The following is a 24,127-nucleotide window of genomic DNA, read 5'->3' as shown; positions in this document are numbered from 1 at the left end:
ACTCAAATACACACATATCTATTTGCTATCAATATTGGTCATTGCTCTAAGAATTAGTCAGGTGAAGAAGGCAAGGAAGAAAGTTCCAAGCAAAGGGAAGAGAATGTGCAGAGGCCCCGAGGCAAGCAGGATGTTAGTATATTTGAGGAACTGAAAGGAAGCAAGCGAGGCTGGGAGCAGCATGAGGAGCGATGCGGCCGGTCAGAGGTCTCCGGGTGATGCAGAGCTAGGGAGCAGGCCAGGGAGTTTGGACTCCATCCAGAGGACAGCAGATAGCCTTCCAGGGCCTTCCAGGCTCGGTAGCCCTTCTGTTACATGTTCTCTTGCATCCTGTACTTTTATTTGGTAGCATTTCTCCCAATTGGAATTAAGTACAGTTGGCTTTGATGTGCCAGTGGATCCCCACAGGGCTGGAGTGGATGCTGAGAGCTCGCTTAGGAGGCTGTTATCATGACCCAGACTGTGGGGGCAGTAGAGACAGAGCTAATTAGGTAACTCAGACATCTGTTTTGAAGGAGACGATTTGGTGATGGGTTAGCTGCGGAGGGCATAAAAGGGAGGTGTCTGAGTTTACTAGAAAAAGAGCTGGTTTGAAGGGCCGGTGATTAGTTCGCCCTCGCAAATACTGCATTGGAGATGACCGAGCCCTTGGAACAGGAATGTGAGCGAGCAGGCAATGGCGGGTCCAGAACAGAGCAAGCGGCGCGCGGTCTCGCTGGAGACACACATCTGCAGTGCTCTCCACGTGGCTGCTGTTGGGAGTCGTGGGGACGGATGACATCATCAGTAGGAAGACAGATGACAGAGGACTGTGGCTTAGGAGACTCTCGAACGCAAAGGTCAGGTGGAAGAGACTTGGCCAGAGATAGAAGGGGAATGAGTAGAATGTGGTGACAGCCATGTGGTCATTTTCACAGAGATGTGAATTATATGGTCTCATCTCTGACTTACTTTATTTTTCAACTAGGGTACCGCTTCCTTATGCCTCAGTTTCCCTCTAGGTGCTTAAGTTTAGTACTTTTTCCCTCTCACAAAAGGAGAGTACTGGCTAACTTGTCATGGCATTAGAAAACAAGGACAAGGGACCTCAGAAGGACCCCGTGTTGCCAACTCCAGAGGGTGCCTGCGCACAGAACATAATGATTGGGCCTCCCAGAGTCCCACTGCGTAGGCCATGTCCCTCTGGAGAGGTCACCTCTGGAGAGTTACAGCTGTGATCAGGATGAGTGGTCGATCCTTTCCTTAGAGCTCCAAGGGCGGTAGGAGGACTGCGAGGAAGGGGAAACCGTCGCTTTTCATATTTTGTTCTACTTTGAAACTGCACCGCACCCAGCTCTCCCTCTTCTTCCCTGCCCGGCTCTGCCTTCTCCTCAACCAACAGGATGACCAGAGCGGGAGGCCCAGGCATGTTCTCTGCTTTCCTTTCCCTCTGCTTCAGGGGCCCCGTCTGGCCTGCCCAGGGAAGACCAGATGATTTTTGGAAATGCCCTCGAGGTCCACTTTTTAATATGCCACTCAGAGGATGGCCCGACTCCTCCTCACCTGGCCTTCTCTTTAGGGAAGGGCACCGGTGTCCTGCAAGGAGAGATGAAGCTCTGCAGCTGGTTCAGACACCTGCCCGCGTCCATCGTCGCGTTCCAGCCGGCTCTGCGGACCCTCGCGCACCCCATCAGCCAGGAGTACCTGCAAGACACGCTGCAGCAGTGGGCCCACATGTAAGCCGCAGAGCCTTCCCGAGCCTGGCAGGGGCCCACCCGCCAGCCTGCATGGGCCATCCAGGGTCCAGTGAGGGATGAGGGACAGGTCTGATCTCCTGGGTGATGCTCCGCGTGCCACCAATAGGTCGTGCCAGCCGCTCACTCAGCCGCCTGTCACTTACCTTTCATGGCAGATTAGCCCCTCACTATGGGAGAACCAGGAAGGAACTTGTCTTTCAAAGTATTATGCAGAGGGTTTTAAATTCTCTTTATGTCAGAGTTCTGCCCCTCCTAAGCTTTTATTTAGTGCACTGTTTTTGAAGCCATTGTCTGGGGCTCGCAGCTTCCCTCTGGAGACCTCGAGGAAGCAAGGGTAGGCCTGGCACGTAGGCCTGGCGAAGGGGCTAGACTCTCCCCGCCAGTCCAGCCAGAAATGCTGCATTTACACCTATTTTGAAACGCTGTGAGATCAATGTATCTATACATTGGGACGTGGAGTCCTGCTGTTTCCCTCAATAAAGCTGTGAAACCAGAACTCTAATGAGGCCCAAGGGCAATGACTTTGTTGCAGGTGTAATGAGGACATTAAAAACGGGATCACCAACCTGCTTATGTACGTGAAGAGCATGAAAGGTCTCGCGGGGATCCGGGATGCCATGTGGGAATTGCTTACCAACGAGTCCACCAGTCACAGCTGGGATGTGATATGTCGCCGGCTTCTGGAGAAGCCACTCCTGTTCTGGGAGGATTTGATGCAACAGCTGTTCCTCGACCGATTACAGGTAAGGTGGGACGTCATGTGGTCCCTGTTTCATGGCCGGTCCTAGTGTGATCTTTTGACCGAGTAGCCTCCTGTCACTTGCTAAGTGTATTCTTTCCCTGTGACTTACTCCAGGGTGTTAGAATGGCTTTCAGTGGTGGTTCCTTTGGATAAACGAACCATAGCAATGAACAGAGATCCAGATTCTGACGCTGAAAAAGCAACCAGGCCTCTGTCAGTTGGTGGGGAACACGTCCATGTCTATCCGTGGTGACTGTTCTCTGCCAGCCCCGTGTCATCTTTCAAGCCTGGTGGAGAACTTCTGGAATGCTTGGGCAGATGGCCACTTAGTGCTCTTGTTTTCAGATTTCCTGGAAGGAACTGTGATTAGAACACTTTTCTTCTTCTCCTTTAGACTCTGACAAAAGAGGGCTTTGACTCCATCTCCACGAGCTCCAAAGAGCTCCTCGTTTCAGCTTTGCAGGAACTTGAAAGCAGCACCAGCAATTCCACTTCAAGCAAACACATCTACTTCGAGCACAACATGTCTGCCTTCCTCTGGTCCGAGAGTCCTAACGACCTGCCTTCTGACGCCGCCTGGGTCCCCGTGGCAAACCGGGGGCAGTTTGCGGCAGCGGGCTCTCCATGAAAGCTCAGGCTGTCAGCCCTTGTGTGCAGAACTTCTGCTCTGCTCTAGATTCTAAACTCAAGGTGAAGCTGGATGACCTCCTGGCTTACCTTCCCTCTGGTGACTCGTCACTGTCCAAGGATGTCTCCCTCACGCAAGCCAAGACCTGTGCCTTTGACAGATACGCAGATGCTGGGACTGTGCAGGAAATGCTGCGGACTCACTCGGTGGCGTGCATCAGGCATGTCGCGGACTGCATCCGGGCAGAGCTGCAGAGCATTGAAGAAGCAGTGCGAGGGCAGCAGGCGGCCCTCAGCGCAGTCAAGCTGCATGCGGTCCTTTTCATGGCCAGACTCTGCCAGTCACTGGGAGAACTGTGTCCTCACCTGAAGCAGTGCATCTTGGGAAAACCAGGGAGCTCCGAGAAACCAGCAAGGGATTCTAGGGCTCTGAAGAAACAGGGAAAGGGGAAAACTCAGGAAGTCCTTCCTGCTCAGGCCCAGTGGCAGGAAGCCAAGGAACTCCTCCTCCAGCAGAGCCTGCTGGGCCACCGGGTCTGGAGCTCGGCAGTTGTCAGGGTGAGTGACGTTAAACGTATTCTTTCCAAGCTCACCAGCTCATCCTCATTTTGCCTCCTGCTGATCATAACCCGGTCTTGCCAACCGTGACGTCTTTTAATAGTAAGGGAATAACAAGTTTTATTTCATAGTTTCTTTCACTTATCTCTGCCACATAGATCAAATGTCAAAACTTTTTCATTCATTTTTAGCCTGGATTTTGTAGACAGAAACTCTGGATTTTTTACCTTCCATCTGATGAGACTGAAACCTTCTTGCTGGACAAGGGTCCATATTCCTTGCTTTCCAACGTAACTATCATATTCCCTATAGTTTCCACTGGTGTCTTAAGAGGTGGCCCCTGACATTTATAGAGTAGTTAGCAAGGAAATTCCCATTGCTGATATCAGTAGTTCAGCAAAAGAAGAGTGATATTTACTACTCGCCACCCGACACGTGACCAAAGCAGTGGAAGCTGATTTCAGGGTTACTCCAGTCGTTTGAAACCAACTCTACAGGATCTGCATGGCTTCTCTGGGTGTCTGCTTTTTATTACTAGGTTTTGGCTCATGGGTTCACCCAGTCGTTGCTCTCAGATGATGCTGGCTCAGTCCTGGCCACGGCCACCAGCTGGGATGAACTGGAAATCCAGGAGGAAGCCGAGTCTGGCAGCAGCATCACCTCCAAGATCCGACTCCCTGCGCAGGTGAGCCAGGGCTGTCGGGGGGGCCCGTGGGCTGGAAAGGGGGAAACTTGCTCTGTGGGAAGGAAAAGGGTTTTAGAAAATCATTCAGCAGACTTGTAGCTTCTGAGGAAGAGCTGCAATTAATGTTTATAACTTTCTACAGGGGGGCAGAGTGGATGTAGGGCCAAGTAAATAGATTGTTCGAGAAGTCAGTGATTCCTTTTGTAGCACAGGCTCCGTGCTAATTAGAGAACCACTTACCCTGGAGCGAAAACAGCAATATAAGAGACACAGCGCCACCTACTAAGTCAACCCCGGGCCTCAGAGGAAATGACAGCAAGTATCAGTCATATCTGTCACCTGGTCTGCTGTACGAGGGGCTGACTGGAGAGCTCAGGGTCCGGGCGTGTAAGCCTGGTGAGGATAAATGAGTCCGCGTCTACTGCTTCTCATTTAATTGGTACAAGTTGGCAACTCGACGTCGCTTTGTCCTTTTAGCCGTCCTGGTATGTGCAGTCCTTCCTGTTTAGCTTATGCCAGGAAATCAATCGAGTTGGAGGCCATGCCTTGCCAAAGGTGACACTGCAGGAGATGCTGAAAAGCTGTATGGTTCAAGTAGTAGCTGCCTATGAGAAACTTTTGGAAGAAAAAGACACGAAGGTAGGTGTCTGAAGTTTTTCCCATTAAAAACCAAAATAAAATCTTAGCTTTTTCTTGGATCTGGGCTGTGCCCAAGGATTTCGGGCATTCAGGACTGCTCAGCCCAGGCTGTCTGGTTAGTGGTGGCTTCCAGCTCCGCGAGTTTAATTACACCCGTTCTCGGGGGTCAGGCAGGTCCTCAGTGAGCAGGCAGTTCGGTACAGTGGAGGACGTGGGCTTCAGAGTCACAGAGACGTGCGTCCCAGCCCCGCCCTACTCACCCACGTGCTCAGGAGCAAATGTGGCCACTTAGAGTGCTGGGGGGGGCCGTGTGGAAGTTAGGATTCCGAAGTGCAGCGTGTGGCACACGAGGTGCTCGTGGAACGGGGTTCCCGTCTCCCAGTTCCCCACTACCCTCACCCTCTGGGAAGCCTCCCGCCTTGCCGTGTATTCCCATTTCATTTGTAGTATTTTCAAGACAGAACCACCTGATTTGGGAAAGAATTCAGCTGAGTCTCTCTTGAGCTTCTTCACGATGCCTCTCCTTCATGCAAGGGCTTTTTTTCCTCTAAAAATGATCATTTATGTACCTGAGGCCATTTTTAAGGGCAGAGTCTCCCCGCTGCTGTTAGGATTTTTAGTTTTAAGACCAAGTTTCTAACAACCTGTTGTGTTGTCACGAACATAAACTGGCCACACGAGTGTAAAAAGCTTCTGCTTCTGAAATAACAAGCTGTAACTCAACCCAAACCTGAGGCTATTTATTATGCTCGTGTTAACGAGTCATCTCCCTTAACGGTGGGGACGGGGAATTCGGGAATTCGTTTGCAGAAAGAAGGCGTCTTCCCAATGACCCAGAATCGGGCACTGCAGCTGCTTTATGATCTACGTTATCTCAACATTGTTCTGACAGCCAAGGGCGAAGAGGTGAAAAGCAGCCGCAGCAAACAGGACTCCAGGTACCGGCACCCCCTGGGCTCTCCCGTGTAGCCTCTTCCTAGTGCAAATAGCCCTTTTCCGGATCGCCACAGAGTCGACCTCTTATGGCACGTTAGTTGCGTTTGCTTTGATCGGTCAGTCCTCTTATTACCAGCAAGATAAATAATGACCACCTGCTGGATAAATTCCGTGGTCAAGTGTAACAGGTGGAATCGCACTCCTCTTCTTTATGAGTCGGCCCACCGACTGCTGGGTATAATTTGAGCCTCGAGTGCCCTCCCTAAAAACAATAAGGATGGACTTGACAGACATTACAGGTAAAACTCTTGAGAATTACTTAAGCACAATGATAGTGACAAGTGGTACTAAGTCAGCAATTAAGGAGAACAAATCCAGTTGTAGGATACCTATAGCATTAAAATACTGGAAGACTGGTTTTTGCCCTGAAACATGCAGAAGAGTATCCTAATGCCTTTTTTCAGGATTGAGAAGGTGGCCGACTCCTTGGAAGCATTCATCGACCCGTTCGACTTGGACGTTTTCACACCTCACCTCAACAGCAACCTTAATCGCCTGGTGCAGCGAACTTCTGTAAGTCAAGTGAGAAAACCGCCCGGTGTGAATGAAGCGCCACAGGCTTAAATTCAGAACGAACCTGCTCCAGCATTGAATGCTCCAGAAGGTGGTGGGGGTGGGGGGTAAGACGCAAATAGCCGAGCTTGGCTTTAAAGACTGAAAGAGGATTAAATAAAATCTCACCACTGAGGCAACCAAGATCTGACCCCTTTGGTTGTAGATAAGGATTAGTAAGGTTTTACCAAGGCCTCAGAAAGAGGAGTAAAGTAAAAGTGAAGCGTGTGACTCTGAGAGGCTGACCTCTGGGCAATGAAAACAGTCATTTTAAAGCATTAACACTCAAAAGAACATTCCCCAAAAGAAAGCAGTAACTGCTTACTGACAGAAGTGATTTTCTGTTAACTGGACAATAAGAAATCCAGCACGTCACTGTACCCCCTTTCTTGTCCATCAGGTTCTATTTGGATTGGTGACTGGTACGGAGAATCAGTTCACCTCCAGGAGCAGTACATTCAACTCCCAAGAACCCCATAACATACTTCCGCTGGCATCGAGTCAGATCAGGTAATGATTCTAAGAGGCTGTTGCTGGGCCCCCAAGCTACCTGTTCCTGCTCCTCAAATTCTGTCATCTTGTCTTGGAGGTTTGGACTTCTTCCACTGAGCATGACAAGCACTCGAAAGGCCAAATCATCCGGCAGAAGCATCGAGTCAGAACCCCAGGTTAGTGCAGAAAGCAAGTGGTTCATCCTGTTCCTGTCCCCCTTTCCCACCAAACCACCCAGTCGGCTCCCCTTCAAATAATCGATAAAGAACTGAATGACAAAATGCACTAATGCTGCTTTTAATGGCGGCGCAATATAGAAGTACAAGGTTTTACTAGCTTGAGCTGATAGAAGTTTTCAAAGATGCCCATTTACACTGTCAGGTAGCCCCATAATAGAAACGTACCTCAGGCTGCCAAGGCTGTAGAAAATACACAGGACAGGATGGAGATTATTTCTTGGTTTTAGTAGGGTAAAAGAGTGAACTGCTAACCCGGCATTATCAGCCAACTTACTTGGAAAAAATCTGATTTGTTTTGGTGATGGTTTCATCTTCCGTTTCTTTTACTTGGGTGGTAAAGAAAAGGTAACTTGCCTTCTCAAGTTTGACGCGTTCTTGTTAATACACGTTTTGTCTCAGTAGGCTGCCGCCCACTAAGCCTGCAGGAGTCCTCCTGGTATCTCTGCACTGTGCTGTGCTCGTGTGTGTTTGAAAGCTCAGCCTGTCTTCTTACAGCGTTCAGTTGTCGTTTGCTTTATCATTAGACAGAATATTAGCGATGCATCCTTTCCATATTCCCTGCCATTAAACCCATTAAGATCGAAACTCTTTGTCAAACATCTGGTTTTAAAACTTGGGAGATGGTAGTAAAAAAAATTCTTGCACAAACCACCATTCTGTAAGCATGGGTCTGTGCTATAACTTTCCCCACGACTCTAAATTTCTACTTCAAGTAACTAACCTTTCAATTCTATCCATAGTAGAGAACAAACCATGGAAAGGAGGTATATGTATTTATCCTATTCCTACAATAGTTCTCAACTTCAAATTGTAGTTCTGTCCCCATGTCCTTTGCAAATCCCCTTAACTAGAGCTCTCCGTGCTGCTCAGATCTGCCTGCGTGTGCTGTGTGGACGCGGAGTGGAGTGGGGGGTGTGAGCAGGCAGGAGGATGTGGGTAGACTCTAAGGCACTTTCCTCTACATGCAATGGCAGGTTGTCCCCCCGGCACTCTCCCGAGCAGATGACCCGACGCATCCTGGCTCCTTGTTCAGACAGCTTGTCAGTGAGGAAGATGACTCATCTACACCTTCGTTATTCACACTTGGTTGGCTCTCTAGTATGACTAAGTCACACGGAGACATAGCCATCTCTCTGTAAATAAATACTATTGCATCGTTTCTTCTAAGGGTGCCTCTGCTCATTTGTTTCTAAGCCGCACCAGTCCTTCCGGTTTCAGTGGTGGGACGCGGCCCCCTGGTTGCCGTTAGGGATTACTTTAAGCATAGAGTGAATCCTTGTCCAACAGTCTCACAAGACTTGGGACTTTAGACATCAGTTCAGGTAACTTACACTTTCGTCAGCATTCAACAACGCCTTCATTCTCAACACTACAAGGAGATCACATAAGCTGCTGATGGAACGAGTTCGTGAGTAAGACGAAAAGTCATTACGTATTTCTTGACTGTCGGAACTGTGCAGTGTTTCCTGCTAAGTCTGAGACGCAGGCTCTGGAGGAACGACGGGAACAGAAGGTATCCGGGTATACAAGAGTCTGAAGGACATTCCCTCTGGAACTACAAATACATAGCAAAGAGAGGAGACAGTTACGAGGGGGGTGCCTCACTTACACAGTCCCACTGGGATCGGTGACTCTCCTGTTACAAAGGAGAGCTTTCAACAGGACATCTACATACTAAGAGGTAGTATGGCAATTAATTTCAGTGCAAGACTGAATCAAGCTTTCTACATTTTGGAAAAAAAAACTTATGTTTTTTCATGGAAACTAGATACTCTTTACTAGTTTATTGAATTTAAAAAACTGAAGATCCTGCATTTTTAAAAGGCCTTTTTACATAAAGTAGAATTTCTAATTGACAGATTTGGAAATCGATCTGAATTGGACAAACTATGGATTCAACACGCAGATGAGATTTCCTCATACCTTGACATGGGTTGGATACCCACCCTCAAAAGAATCCTATAAAAAATTGCTTCAAAGCCCCTTTGAAATTGCAATAGTGCAGCAAAACCACAAGTAAACAACTGCCTGTTAACCCGTTATTTCAAATATAGACTGAAAAGCCAACAGGCATTTTTTTTTTGTGCAATTTTTTAAAACACCGTAAGATGAAATATCAAATCCGCACAGTGCTGTCCCTTCACAGAAGGCAAGAAACCGCCAGCCCGTCAAGTTGGAGGCCGTCCTCGGTGCTGCAGGCTGTGGAAATGGGCCTCCTTCAGGGTCTGGTTGATGTGGAAGTAGGGGCCTTGGCATAGTGCAGACTGCTCGGGCATGGGCTGAGGGGTATTGGGGCTGGACCCGGCGACGATGTGGTTTAAGCTGCTTTCTGGCCCGCTGGCCCTGTCTGGGCTATTGATGCTGCTGCTGCTGCTGCTGCTGCTGCTGCCACCACTATCACTGCTTGAAGACTGGAAAGAAAGAGAAATGGTGTCGCAGTTAGGCTGCTGTGTTTCTTAGGATGCTTACTGCGGTTTAAATTCCAATACCCTACTTAAGAATATTCTTCCCGTCTGGTCTGAGGAGTACCAGCATCAGAACGCGCTAGGCTTTACAGTTTACAAAGGACGTTCACCTAAGATGTTTCATGCCATCTTCACAAGTACCCCGTAAGGTCGAGCGGGATTACTGTCCCTATTACACATCCCTCGGAAGTGGCAGGGTCCAGACTTGAGCACGGGCTGTCCGACTGCAAATCCTTTCAACCACCTCTGAACTCCTTTACATGTCTTCTCTACCTGCTTTTATCGTTCATTCCAATAATTTCCAATAACTAAAAGAAGAAATTCTCAGCCTCCAAGGGAAAGTATCAGTCACTGGTATGGAGTATAAAACAGGTGTCCTGATAACAAATAGAATGGCTTCTGGGCACGAGTTAAAAACCTGTGACAATTTTGTGGTTATCATCTCGGAGACATGAAATGATATTCTCTGAATGCAGAACACATATCCTGAAAGACTAATATAAAGTTACATTAGCATTTTGGCAGTTTGATAAGTGTGTATGTGTTCATATGTGGACCTGTCTCATTTTTTTCAATGTAACTGACATGACTTGGTGTCTTAGTCATCTTGAAGAAGGTACTCAAGAGATCCCTAATTAAGAGTCACTCAGAAATCCCCTTCCTTCCAACAGTAGGATTCTCAAAAGAGAAGGAAATGATAAAGATCCTTTCAGAATGATAGTACTGTACAATTTTAATATTGCATTTCTAATAAATGACAACCCCAATAACTTGATTAGCAGTACTCTTTTATTTACAGCTCAACACAATATTGCACTAAAAGGAATCAATGCATGAGAAGTTAGAATTCTCGTAATCAATGATCTGGTGTACATTTTTTTTTTTAACTCATTAGCCCTCTGGTACATCTACATTTATATTCCCTTAGACAAACATTAGGTTTAAACTGTCTGTTTACAACAATGTAGAATCTACATATAAGAAAAAAGACCGGAAAGAAACAGCCCATGGCAGTTATATTAGAATGGAGGGATTGTAGTTGCTTATTTTTTTTCTACCCTTTACTATAACTTTTTTGCAATGTGGTTATCACATATATTCATTATCAAAATAAGTGTATAAATAAAATGCTGTTTACGGATACTTTAAAAGTGATTTTGAAAATGCTAGTTCAATCCATTTTTTCATCAAAAGTTACACCTCACAATACGTACACGGACATGCCTTAAATGCCAAAGAACGCATGTTCACAAAGGCATCTACTATCAAGACTTAAACCAAGAATTGTCATGGTCTATGGGTCATTTGAAGCTACTTAACATAGGTCTCAAGTCCCATCGCCCATAAGGAGGAGACAACCTGTCTCTCTACAATTAAAAAAAATTAGAAAAGCGTTACAATGGGCTGAGTGACATCAGATGGCAGGGTTGGCAGCAGCAGCAATTACATTTACTTGAAGACAAGAAGTTAAAGCCAATTCAAAAACAAAAATTGTTTTCCATAAAAGCCCCTCCTACCCTAGAGTATGACCGCCTAGAACTGTCAATGGTACACCCGGCGAGGTCGTGAACATTTAACAAATAGTTACTACACTAGGTAAGAAACCCACCGCGCAGAAAACTTTGTTTCCTCTTAGTTTGTTTTCTTTGTTTTTCATTACAGGTACTGTCTGAAAATTAAGGCAAGAACTAGAATCAGTTTCTAGTAAATCAAGTTTCCATCTCAAATTATATTTATTTCACAATATAACAGCAAAGGTGACACTATTCTGAGAAAAGGTAAAAGTTCTTTAAAATAAACAGGTTAGAAAAGATTTCTGTACCATAACCGTAAAAAAGGGGAGACACAAATATACCAGCAATTTCTAGTCCATTTTAAAGATCTTGTAACCCAACTTTATAAAGACATGTATAAAAATGTTTAGTGAGGCCTTGTTTATAATAGTTAAAAACTGCAAACAACTTACTTAAATGCCTAACAATGAAACTGCTTAAATTACATGTATATAAAGTATAATGTGTGAATTATAATTCATAACAATGAAATTCTATTCAGCTATTAACAGTATTGATAGAGCTATATATCAAGCTAGAAAGAAGCCTTTAAAATCTTTTTCATACATTACAAAACAGTATGTATATGTATAGTACGTCAGCTGGTTTGAAAATGTTTTTCTTTAACGTAAACATATGTATACCAAAAATAGCCTGTAAGGATATATGTGCAAAAATATTTAGAATTTGGACCTTCTATTTTTTATTACTTTTATTTTCTACAAAAATTTCTTTCAAGGAAACAAACTGATCATGAGTAAGAGAACTAAAGAATAAATGCAAAATAGAGTAAGGTCCTTAGTTACTTCTAACTTCAAGACTGAGACTTAAAAAAATACATATTGATACTGTCAGATTTTAGACTGTTTTGCTCCCTTAAAGGACTTAAGAACTCTGAAAACTCCTTCAGTTGTATTCACGTCCATCGAGACAGCCAATGACACTTTCAAACTAACAAAAGACAGTCTGTATAGAACCCAGGAATGCCGCTTTATGTGTGATGTTAATACATATGAAACATTACACACACTATTGTCACCAAAGGTAAAATGAACACGTCTCCTTCACAGATACTTTGGTTCTTATTGTCTGCCAAGTCAGGCCTGTCTTCTGGCTACGGGGAGGCATTCAGGAGTCTCTCACCATCTGGGGACGGACCAGGGTTTTCCAGTGCGGGGTGAAACCCATTTGGTGGGTAGCAATCAGAGTGCAACGTGGTAAGGTGATTGTTCTGTGAAACTTTTTTCAATTATTCACAAATATATTTGGTATGTACTGGGTCACTACATAAAACATTTCCGTAGGACAGGGTCAAAAATGTTTGAAAGTTATTGTAATCAGTTTTAACACTGTCAGCCATCAGAGTGGTCTTCTTTATGGGATAAAGGAAAGACCATTATTTTAACCCTAAAGGCATAAAATCAAATTTTAAGTCTCTATCAGTGCTTTAAGGTACACACAGAAATAAATCATTTTGTCTTATAAAACCAAAAAACTTGAAATAGGAAAAAACTGTGTTCCCCCTACTTGGCGAAGCTTTCAGTATCAAGGCCTAGGGGTGGGAGGAGCACCCCTTGAAGTGTATGGTTTTGAGAATTCCAACTGATAAACTGGTACAGAAGAGTTTACCTTGTTACTATTCCTGTTCTTTCAAAAACACATCAAGTTCTTTCCTGAGAGTCCAGAAACTGTGGGGCTGAGAAAGACGCATCAAGTCGGAATCCATCCCATGCTCCCGACTCTTACAGAGACTCCTCCTCAGACGGTTCATCCAAATCCAGTTACAACGCTCATTTACTGTCTCTGAATTACTCAGTTTAGGCTCAGTGCTGACGTCTGAACAGGGCATTTTCAATGACAAACTTATATTACAAATCAAGAGGAAAAAAGGTCATGATCTGTGAAATAGAAACCCAGGTGTACAAGCACAATAAAGTTAAATTTATGAATATTCTGACCAAAAATCTCTCTCTAAATATAGAAAGGCAACTCGTAAGACTCGCATGGTGAAGATCTGTGTGAAAAGGGAAGACCCTCAATCAGCCAGTCAGCGGATCCACCCACAGACCCTGGTACCTGCGGTCGCTGGGATAAGACCCAGAAGAAAGCAGTCTCTTTTGGAATCACGTGCAGGCTTTTTTAGGAAGCATATGGGCCGAGGCCGCGCCTCAGGAAAACCTGGCTCAAGTAGGCACGGGTCATTCTGATGTCCGAGCACTGTCCAAACCAATGTGCGTGCCCACTAGGTACTGGGAGGCACTGCACGAGGGCCACCTCACGCATTTACGGAGCTTCACCAAGACTGGTGACGACGCAGCCACTGATGAGGGCACTACACCGCTACTGCAGTGACAGGAATCTAGCAACAGGTGTGGACAGAAGGAACTAGGGAGGCTCCTTAAAACGAATGGTGTCTGAACTGGGCCTAGAAGGAAGAGGAAGAATGAATAAGCAGGGCGACAGACTAAAGAACAATAGAGCAAAATCAGGAGTTCTGGGGAGGAGATGCTAACGAGCGGTGTGGCTGTGCGCAATCCAGCAAGTGTCGAATCACTTTTAAATACACAAGAGGTCACAGCTAGATCACGTGCCCGAAGTCTGCAGGGACAGTTTGCGAGCGTGTGGGACACGTTGAGATCCGTACTCAAGAGGAAGGGTGCCGGGGCTCTGTTCAGATGAGTGACATCGGGGACACTGAGCAGAGGCCACCTGGGAAGTCTTCTAACACATCGAGTGGGGAAGAAGGCCCACGTGAGGACTATGGTAATGTAAATGAGGGAGGTGACAGGGATTCAGGAAGGAAATGGAGACATTCAAGTTCACACCAGGTACCCAGGACAGTACTCGGCAAACACAGCCTACCCTTGAACATCGTGGGGGTTAGGGCGCCAACCCCTCTCGCAAGAGAAAATCCACGTATGACTTCTGACCCCTCAAAAACGTAATTACTGAAAGCGCACCACTGACCTTACGGAGAACACGAACGGCCAATTAACACATGTTTTGTATTTTACATGTACTACGCACTATATTCTTATAATAAAGCTAGAGAAAAGTTATTAAGAAAATCATAAGGGAAAATACATTTACAGTACTGTACTTATTTACTGAAAAAAATCCACACATAAATGGACCTGCACAGTTGAAACCCGTGTTGTTTGAGGGTCAGCCGTGCTCGGTGCTCAGTACGTGTCTGCTGAGAGTCGGTGAGCCCTGAGAATGTTCTGTGCCATCAAAGAAGAAGCCAGGACCCAGAGAAGAACGGGGGGAAGGCAGATGGGGAAGGACCAGCGGTGGCTGCAGAGAGCTGAGGAGGCTGGCGGTACGGGGAGAAAGAGAAGGCTCACAGTGAGCCGAGGGGAAACAAGGCAGAGACATTAGCTGGGAGGGAAAAGGGCACACGAGGAGGCCAGTGAAAGAAGCAGTGGATGAGAAGCCTCTGGAGATGAAGAGAAGGGCAAAAAACAGGAGCAGCAGCTTTCAGGACCCTGGACAGAATGCAGAGCAGCTACAGGGAGGCGTCCCACTCTTTGGCTGAAAGGAAGAGTATCAATCCATCGTGAAGCAGAGAACAGGGAAGCTAAGGAAGTTCATCATCTTGGAGCACAGGGCGCAAACTATACCAAAGGTAAAGAACTCTTGGTCCCTCAGCCAGACCCAGGGCGTGAAGTCAAGGTAGAGATAACCCATTGATACCCACGGAGGAACAGCATCAACTAACTCTAAAGACTACTCCTGCTGATACCCCTTAGAAAGCCCCCCAGACAAGAATGTTAAACAGAGTCACTGCTTCATAAAAATAGAACTAGATATGTGTATATTTATTGCCTGAACTGTATGCTTTCTCTTCCTAATTAGAAAAGCTGATCAACAGTGTATTCATTTTCTATCAAGCCCCAGCTTCCCCTCACATCCATCTCCCCGTTCATGGGTGCTTTTAATGTGCATGTGCCTCAAAAGAAAAAGGAAATCTTGCTCACTGTATACACTACACCCCGGGAGCCAGAACAAAGTTCATTCTGAGGCCACTGCACAATCTGGATTTAGTGCAAGAGATGATCCTACCGTGGCGACCAGCACATCTATGGTAAAATCCTGTGCTTCCCAAGTGCCCAACATTGAGAGCTCTGGGTCTGCTCACCGGTGAGACAAGAAGACTCCAAATGAATTCAGTGGGTTATGTAAACGACTTTCTAAGGAGCAAGGAAAGAAAATGCAGGTGGGTCAATTTTCTGTGTCAGTCCTTACACGATGAAGTTGGACCACACAATGTGTTTTGAGTTCCTTTCTAACTAAAATATTCTATTACCTATCACTTCATTTTGTTTAAATTTCAACGGCCCCAAAAATAATACGCACCTACAAAAAACACGTGAATGTACGTACCCTCATTACCTAAGACACTTAGCATTTAGTTTCAATGTGAAACTGCTTGTGGCAGCTTTTGATGCTGGGAGTTGTGCTATATTACAAACATTTCAAGGACTTGAGCTGTGAGCAGAGTTTCTTAAGATGTACACTACAAATCAGACTAACTTTTGAAAGGACTGCTCCTCCATTTTGAATGGACCTTTTTACACGTTAACTTGTTATACGTTTTAAGTGCACAACCCTGATAGTTTTACCCAAGACAGAGTCTGCCAAAAGTTCTGTCTCTGAGGATGTGCCCACTACCCTGTGACAGATTCAAGATGAGAATGGACGAAAACAAAAAGCCTCAAATACTCTTTTGAAAAATTACCCTAAATGGTCCCATTGTCGGTTCATTCTCATTCTTAAAACAAATGGATTTACAGAATCCTACTTTCAATGATACATGGATTCCCCTGGTTCTGTTACTTTTTAGTTGGTCAGGCCTCTACACTCTGGTAAGAATACCCTTAGGATTTTAGGATTATGACATCAAAAATATTCCCCTTCCAGCAGAGACGAGAAAAGGCAGAGGCTGTTCCAAGGAAGCCACTTCTGTTTTATCTCGCATTTTCTCGCTCTACTTGCTACTTCGCAGTGCTCTGAAAAATCAAAATGGCCTTGGTAAGTTAAAGATATTTTTTAATTTGAGGTCTTGTAAAAAGGTACTGCTTTTATTTATTCAGGCAGCAGCATTTTTTATAAGGCGTAACCTACACACCAAAAGTCAGATCTACACGGAAACGTCGAGTGTATTTTGTAGATGAAGACATTAAAACTGAAAGCAAAGAGCATTAGCCTACAAGTTAAGATACAATTCAAACTAAAAGAACAAATTCGAAAGTAAGGTAGATCTAGCTAGTTTCTACCCACCCAAATAATTGTCCAAGATCAAGGAATGCTGCTACCCCAGTATAGGACCCAACAGGAAGATACAAAGCGATAAAGAAATCACTTCGCTTCTTGCTCAATGAAGAGAAAGACAAGCCTGACGTACACATTAACCAACAAGATCTACACAGAATGGCTTTACAAAAAGACTTTTTAGTCCTATGCCAGCAAATTATAGCTCAATTTAAAAAATAGCATCCTAAGGCTCACAAGTCATTAAATCTAAGTCACTGGAGCTCAAATTCAAGGTCTTTAATTCAAACACCAATGAGATTTTCTAAAATAACACTAGACCCCAATTTCTTCACTTTTCCTAGCTAGAAATAAAAAACGGCTTCCTAGCTAATACCTTATCATAACATTTCCAGCTGTCCTTCTCTGTCCTGTGACTGAGAGCAGTCAGGACCTGGCTGCCCCTGGGCATACTGAGCGAAGTCTGCAAGAACTTCCCTCCCACGCTCCAGGAGCCGGCACGCGCCCCGGTTAGGAGCCAGCTGCTCCACCAGCAAGATCTGGGGTTCACCCCCCCTGCCTCCCACTAGCTGTCTATCTTTGGGCAAGTGACTTTATTTTTCTGTGCCCAAATTTTTTCATCTGAAAAGTAGAAATAATAATACCTACTAAAAAGACAGGAAGAAAATGCACAAGTGAAAGTTTCCATGTTAACTAACGTGGCAGGTCAGTTCACATTCTTTAGCTTCAGGGCATCTAGGAAAAATGAGGCATCTGCTGTCTCCATTTTTCAGGTAATTATGATTTACCCGTGGCATAGTTTAATAGTTTAACACAAACACCTTTCATCTTATTTCCCAGTATTTGCCCATAGTACATTCAAGAGAAAAAGATAACTTTTGGGAAGTAATTTTAAATCTCTCTTAGAATTAAAATAAACTCCTTTCAAATGAAAGCTCTTCTCAAATTATTTAAGTATTTCAGGAAAGACAAAGGTTTTCTCTTAAATTTTCTCTTAACTGAGTTAGTCTTAAGGGAACTTACCTCAGCCCTACCTTAGAATTAAAAGAACACTTTCATTAATAAGTTAATTATATAAAGAAATAATCCATCTATAATGAATCATTTTACTATTTTTCCTTTTATACACAATTGTCAAAAAGCAGCCAAATGCCCCTAACCTTGGTATTTTTGTGCTCTAAGCATAATCATCTATCCTAATGGTGACGATTCAGTTTCCATTTTAAAGACTTTCCCGGGCCTCTGCTTCTCCAGCTCTCCCTGGGCTCCCTGTGCCCAATTACTTGTTACCACTGCCACTGAGGAAGCACAGCCCCGAGGCCACCAGATCGCGGGTAAAAGCTCGGTCAGCAAAACTGACACAGAGGGTCACAAGTGCCAGTGAGTTCAGATGACCACGACAGATAAAAGTACTCATATACACTGTAAATTATAACAGAGACAGTCTAGTCTATCCCCTGACTAACGATTAGACTGGTTTAACCGCTCAATTTCTTTAGACAAGTAAGAACAAGACACGCGAACCAACAGGTTGAATAACAACTGTGGTTTTCTTCTGCGATCCCAATATGCAGGTTTTAAAGGGGATGAAGGTCCTTTTCTACAAACAGTGATGAAAACACAGCAAAAACTAATATTACGGAGTTTTACTTAAAATAAGAGACTGGAAATGTTTAATTTTTTTAAACATGACAATTTACATTCCTGTTCTCAGGCATCACAACTATAGATATTGAAAAAAAAGACCAATACAACATAGAGTTAGACCTACTATAACTTTGAATATGAACATCATATAGCAGAAATTAAATACAGATACAAGTAAAGAAATACTCATGCTGACACCATGAAAGTAATCACGGCACACTCTTTTAAGGAATAGTCCTATAATTCAAAAAGATAACAGAAACTCAATTACTGTTACAGTTTTATCATCAGATGTTCTTGGGAGCCGCTAATCTCTGGTTTTCTTTCATCGTGAGAGTCTCCAATTACATTAAACAAAGCTCAATAACTTTTCTGTTAATCATTTTTTAAAAAGAAAGAAAAAGTGCGATAGGAAGATTTTAAAAAGAGGGATAAAAGCAACAGACACTCAAGTCTCCACACAGGAGGATCTAGCGGCACCTGTCATTAGATGTTCCTGACTGATGTAGGTCAAGTCCTAGTATCAAGGACTAATTAAATTACAAATTATCTGGTTGTGCAAGAATTGTGATAGAGAATTCTGCTTGAAGTTATGAGGCTGGAGCTTAGGAATCCTTGCCAACGAGGGCTTTTTCTGTCAGCGTGGTAACTGGTAACGGGCAGAGTCTCTAGGTGCACAATCTCACTAATGTGCGCTCTCTCTGCGCTGTGGATCAGCCTTTCGATTACTCTTTCAGGAAGTCAAAACTCTAGGATGCTCTGACCCTCTCCCCGCTCTCTCCCCTCTACTCTGCCTCCTGCGGCGGTCTTTTTTAGAACATAACAAAAAAGTAAAAACACTTAAAAACAGAATTTTTCATGCACATACATTATGTATTCTGAATGCTTATAGTTTCTCTTAAAGACAGATGAGTTGAAGCAACAAAATATGATGGCCTTAGAGTCAAGAATGGTTTATAAACTATTAGAAAATAAATTAGTTTCTGAAATATCAAATAGGAGATTCAAAGAAGGGCTCTCAAAGGTTCAGAAAACCTCTAACAAATACAAATGGGGTGAGTGTATGAACATGTGCCGATATATACTGTTCTGCTGGGGAGAAGGTGCAGAGCTTCCTCAAAGGGGCCATGACTCAAAAAAAGGTGCAACCATTACAATCAAGATCACTTTCTTTTATTTAGTCAAAGGATAACTGTAATTACACGGAAGAGACTGAGTTAGCTCAAGCAATGAAAAGAACAGAGATTCTGACCACACTTCGTACCTCTGTGTCCCAGGAGTCGTGAAAGACAGCGTTTCTACTGCTCCTTTTGGTCTGCGGGGGAAGATGGTGGTCTTCTTCACTGCCATTCCTTCTCCTTTTCCTGAAATTAAATCACCAGGAGGAAAAAAAAATCCAACAATTGATCTTTCGGACACTTAAAATTGTAAACCATGCCAACACATAAATTTGCCCTCTCTCCTGAGAAAATAGAATTCATCGTATGATGTCTCAATGTGTGAAAACTGGAAGTACATCATCATTGGGCACAAAGAGCAAAAACATAAAATAGGAGCAGTAAGGGCAAGCTTCAATTTGTGCGACTAATTTCTAAAAAGAAGCGTGACAACTTACGCCTACTGAGAATAAGAGCAGGAAGATGTTAACGACTGAGCTTTCAAACTCCACCTCATTAAGGTTATCGTCTCTTCTCCATTTCCCGACATTACAATTCCAAGTCACCTCATTTTACTCCTTCCTGTATGACAGCACCAAAGACGTGGAGTGGCTGCCTTCACCTATTTTATCCTTAAAATCCCTTTAAAATGGTGCTACACAAGAATCCATAGAGGTTCAGAGTTTTCCTTCATCCCTGATTTTCCCCCAACTATCACTTAAACAAAAGCTCTATGCCCTTTAAAGTATTGCTTTTCTGAACAATCACTGGAAAAGCTGCTCTTGGACACATAAACTTGATTCTTCTAGCCACACCGCCAGTGTTATGATATATATTACTTCACCAGATTGTTACTTTGAGACTATAGCACGAGCTACTCAACATGTAGATTTAAAGAAAAATCACACTTCTCCCTTAGTAAAGTGTTTTCAGATGTGCAACAGAGACAAAATTTGAGTTTTTAATGCAAATGTCACGTGCTGTCAGAACTTCTAAACCCCAATTAGAGAACAGAAATAGGAGGTATAAATATAAGTCAAATTGCCTGAAACTGTGCTGTCCAACACAGCAGCCACTCCCACATGTGGTTATGTACATTAAAATTAACTAAAATTAACTAAAATTAAAAGTGCCTTAGTAACACTGGCCATATTTCCAGTGCTCAATGGCCATGGGCAGCGATTGTAGTGAACAGCACAGATACAGGCGTTTCTCATCGCTGCAGAAAATGCTACTGGACGGCATGACTAGAGTCTAATTTATACAAAGCAGCATAATCTACTATAATGAAAACTCTTAAAGGTTCAAATTTCTATAGCTCGAGAGAAAAACAGCTTTTTGGAAAGCACTGAATTTGAGCATAACTTCTATCCAGTTATGTACCTTCTATGTGAGTAGGATGGCTCACTGTGGCCCTTCATCCTACCGTTTTGAGTTGAGGTCTGGACACCGAAGAAACTTTATCACCCTGAGCTCGAGTCCCTGTACTCTGCAACGTTCTGAATACACCTAACTTCATTAATGAGTTTGGATCCAGTTTAGGCATGTAATGATGAAAGGTGGGCGTGTTTCCGATAAAGCGTTAACCAACCAACCAACCAGCAAGGGCCACATCATTTACTTCATTCTAAGGCTCAGGTGTTTGTAAAATAAGATCTTTACTTCTGCTTCCTACTTTCCTCCCAAGAGATTAGATCATATCTACACATTACTTTGAAGTATGCAGAGGCTAAAAACTAGATGAATACCAGGTTTCAATAATCATTAAATGGATGTACTATTATCATAGATTTGAACCAAGAAACTGCTACTTTCGTCCTCATGAGACCAGAGAATGTTCACGGAAATGCGATGAAGTGACAGAGCGATGACTAGTGGAAAGCTAGTTGACACCCAAAAAGGAACTCATAAAGGGCAGCACGCCAGTCTCCAAACTCTTCTTTTATCAGTGTGACAACAGCTGATTGTGCTTTGGGCTGCTGAGTCACTCTAACCAAACTTATGAGCTTGACCAAAACTTTCCAATTTCCTCATTTATAATTGGGGACATATCTTTCCGGTGACAAGATATGAATATCAAGGCGGTTACAAGGCAAAAAGAATGTAAGAACAAAGAGGATGAACTGGTTTTGCAAATTTCAACTAAATTCTGGGAAAGTCACATGAAATATCCCAGCCCCGTAATCAGCTGATTTCTCAAAGTACCAGAATTCTCTCTTGGAAGGAACTGCATTAAGAATGAGCCCTAACTGTTCTTCAGTTCTTTTTCTAGGCTCTTTCCAGATTCTGTCCTTGAAACATCCTTCTTTCAACAATATCATAAATAATTGGCAAGATTACAGCTTCATGTTCATTTCAACCCTATCTGCAAAATCAGTGAGATTACAGTTTTCAACATTAATGCCAGAGACCAGGTTATAATTTTAGCAGCCACCTATAATTGATTGTAATCTCCCTAGCCATCTAGTTACAGATTATTGTTTAAGCATCTGTTACTTCTAAGGATGGCCCATTACATCACTTTTCATCATTTCGTTTCTCTCCAATCTTCCTGTCATCTCCTAGAACTGGGCATAGAAGAAATCCTAAAGAATAGAGACTAGTGGTTTTCAAAAAAAAAAATTTAAGTAAAAAAACTCTTTCTTCCCGCCAGAAAAAAAAATAATCCCTTAATATATATGAGATAAAAGATGTTTCGGTTAAATTAGGGTTTCCTTGCCACACACCGGCACCTCGACGGCCACCCCAGTACACTGTGAAACGATTCAAAAAACCACCATCTAGGACCCAATCCTGCATCTTAAAATTGAGGAAACAGAACCAGAGAAGTGAACTGACTTAGAGCTAATGAAATACCTGGGTGGCAGAGCTGGTCCATCATACACCCCGAAACATGTAGTGAAGAGAAAAGTAAGAAACCCCTGTCCAAATCAAATTATGTCTTTTAATATTAATGAAGTTATCAGTCTAAACATGTTGACATTATTTGTGTACTAGAAAAAAGGAATCTGTTACCAGTATAAACACATTCCAGGTACTTATATTTGTGTACAGTGCTGGATAAAAAGAATCTTTTTGTAGTAAATATTTTGACTTTTTTCAGATATGTGAGACATCCCAAGAAACTATCAGAAGTATGACTGGGTTTGAGAAGGAAAAAAATGGCAGTCAGATCTGGCTTACTGTCCCTAAGGATCTTGTTCCTAATTCTGACAACAAGTCGGTAACTGGGCCACTAATTTCCAATTTAGTCCACTCTTATTTTCTATACAAGGAAGCTTTACGCCTCACTCACAACATGACCCAAATCAATAATCCTATGCTTGAAGTTAGAGGAACTCTAGATTTTCACTACTGGACCAAATGACATCAGAAAGTTTGTCCACAATCTTAATCCCATGAATCAACTATCCTCCAGAGCAGTGTCCTCGTGGAAAAACTGTCATTTACATTCAGAAGCAATGAAAACATGGACCAACAAGAAAATACAGATAATCTGCCGAGGCAATCCTATTTTATTCACTTAAACGTCACTGAGACTATTATGAAATAAAGCACAGTGAACCTGGAAAAATGCAAACAAATCAGTTGAGCTCTCTCAATTTTTCCTCTTCAGAAAAATGAAAGTCGAACTTGCTGATCTTTAGTTTTCACTTCAAACTCCACGATGAGGAATTTTTCTAATTTAAAATAAAGCTGATCCTCCCGATTCTGGGTACCCAATTTTCAACTTTCTCCTTCTCACAGTAAGTAAGAAGGAAAGACGGAAATCACAGGTTGGCCTGGACTCTACTCAGTCCATCACCTCAAGCAAGCATAAAACCCCGAACCCAGGTCGGAGGCCAGGCTCTGTGGAAAACTAGAGCGTCGCGATATAATCCTACCTCCGGCCCTCGGAGTCAAACGGCTCCGCACCCAAACAGTTTAGAATCCTGCCCGTTGTAAAGGCTACAGGCAGAGAGAGACTCAGCAAGTCACTTTAGCCATCCGCCCTTCCGTGTTCACAACCGTCCAGGGCACAAACTCTTCGGTCTAACCTATTCCATCCCGGCTGCAGGGTTAAGCCCGATCCTTCTTTCTGACCTTGGGGAGCCGGCAGCTCCCCGCCCAGTCCCCTCACAGACGGCCTAAGGGCTCCCACTCGAAGATCAGACGTTCCTCCCATCCCCCCGCCCTCCTAAATTTAGGGCTAGGACGCTTTAGGGCCACTGTCTCTCTTCCGGGACCGACCAGACTTCAATCCAAATAGGGAAAGATGAGGGGGGGAAGATGGAGTGGGGAGACCTGGACCGTGGTGGAGTCGCTCCTCCAGGACGCTCCAGGAGCAGGTACCCGAACAGTCGCACCTCCCTCTCCCCTTCTCCCCCGGGCCCAAATAAAGACCCGCAGGGCCCACGCTTGCTGGGACCCCGCTTCGCGCGCCCCTTCGACTCCATCTCCCAAGACAGACGAGGGGCTAGAAAGGAAGTAGGGTCCCTACGGACTCACCTGGGCCGGAGGCGCTCGCTCATGGCAGCCGGTGAAGGGGAGCGACGCGGCGCCGCTCCGCGAGGAGAGAAAACAGTGGGTGTTGTGTTTCGGTGGCCGCCACGCCCACCCCCTCGGGCCTTGGCTCTCACCGCGGCTCGGGTGGACGCTGCCGGCGGTGAGTACCCCTCGGTGGGACCCGTACCACTGCTACTTCCGGCGTCTGCTCCGCGCCCCCCCATGTCGCAGCCGCCGTGGTACCGCCCTCTCGCGGCTGCGCAGTGGCGTTCCTCCGACC

The 24,127-nt window shown here is 44.4% G+C and overlaps 2 protein-coding genes across 4 annotated transcripts in view; one reads left to right on the top strand and one right to left on the bottom strand.

The window, feature by feature from the left end:
• The window catches only part of COG1 (component of oligomeric golgi complex 1), a 14,441-nt gene extending 3,935 nt beyond the window's left edge, over positions 1 to 10,506 (top strand). Inside the window, 11 exon segments of the mRNA XM_039859776.1 lie at positions 1,559 to 1,715; positions 2,269 to 2,479; positions 2,873 to 3,083; positions 3,086 to 3,663; positions 4,202 to 4,348; positions 4,826 to 4,987; positions 5,798 to 5,925; positions 6,388 to 6,496; positions 6,936 to 7,045; positions 7,125 to 7,203; positions 8,241 to 10,506. Of these exon segments, the coding sequence (XP_039715710.1) occupies positions 1,559 to 1,715; positions 2,269 to 2,479; positions 2,873 to 3,083; positions 3,086 to 3,663; positions 4,202 to 4,348; positions 4,826 to 4,987; positions 5,798 to 5,925; positions 6,388 to 6,496; positions 6,936 to 7,045; positions 7,125 to 7,203; positions 8,241 to 8,405 (2,057 nt within the window). The 3' untranslated portion in view covers positions 8,406 to 10,506.
• On the bottom strand, positions 7,297 to 24,127 carry VCF1 (VCP nuclear cofactor family member 1). 3 transcript variants are annotated; one of them, XM_039859790.1, is made up of 5 exons: positions 23,851 to 24,114; positions 19,470 to 19,569; positions 11,341 to 11,400; positions 9,395 to 9,677; positions 7,297 to 8,821 (listed from the first exon to the last, which is right to left on the bottom strand). In XM_039859790.1, the coding sequence occupies exons 1-4, from the start codon at positions 24,069 to 24,071 to the stop codon at positions 9,435 to 9,437; spliced, it is 624 nt and encodes a 207-aa protein (XP_039715724.1). In that variant the 5' UTR covers positions 24,072 to 24,114; the 3' UTR covers positions 7,297 to 8,821; positions 9,395 to 9,434. The 3 variants fall into 3 exon arrangements, with proteins under 3 accessions (XP_039715724.1, XP_039715723.1, XP_039715725.1); XM_039859789.1 differs by having other exon boundaries at positions 7,297 to 9,677; positions 23,851 to 24,113; XM_039859791.1 differs by lacking the exon at positions 11,341 to 11,400 and having other exon boundaries at positions 7,297 to 9,677; positions 23,851 to 24,127.

The sequence above is a fragment of the Pteropus medius genome, unplaced genomic scaffold, assembly GCF_902729225.1.
Source record: "Pteropus medius unplaced genomic scaffold, Ma_sr-lr_union100, whole genome shotgun sequence".
Lineage (NCBI taxonomy): Eukaryota > Metazoa > Chordata > Mammalia > Chiroptera > Pteropodidae > Pteropus > Pteropus medius.
This window is presented reverse-complemented; position numbering and strand designations above follow the sequence as displayed.

What these genes read in the sequence shown, in the direction of transcription:
- VCF1 (XM_039859790.1), bottom strand. Translation starts at nt 24,071, where the DNA reads ATGGGGGGGCGCGGAGCAGACGCCGGAAGTAGCAGTGGTACGGGTCCC. An exon ending in AGCGAGCGCCTCCGGCCCAG is followed by an intron (nt 19,570 to 23,850) that starts GTGAGTCCGTAG and finishes ATTTAATTTCAG; the next exon opens with GAAAAGGAGAAGGAATGGCA. An exon ending in ACGACTCCTGGGACACAGAG is followed by an intron (nt 11,401 to 19,469) that starts GTACGAAGTGTG and finishes CTTAATTTTCAG; the next exon opens with ACAGTACCTGTAATGAAAAA.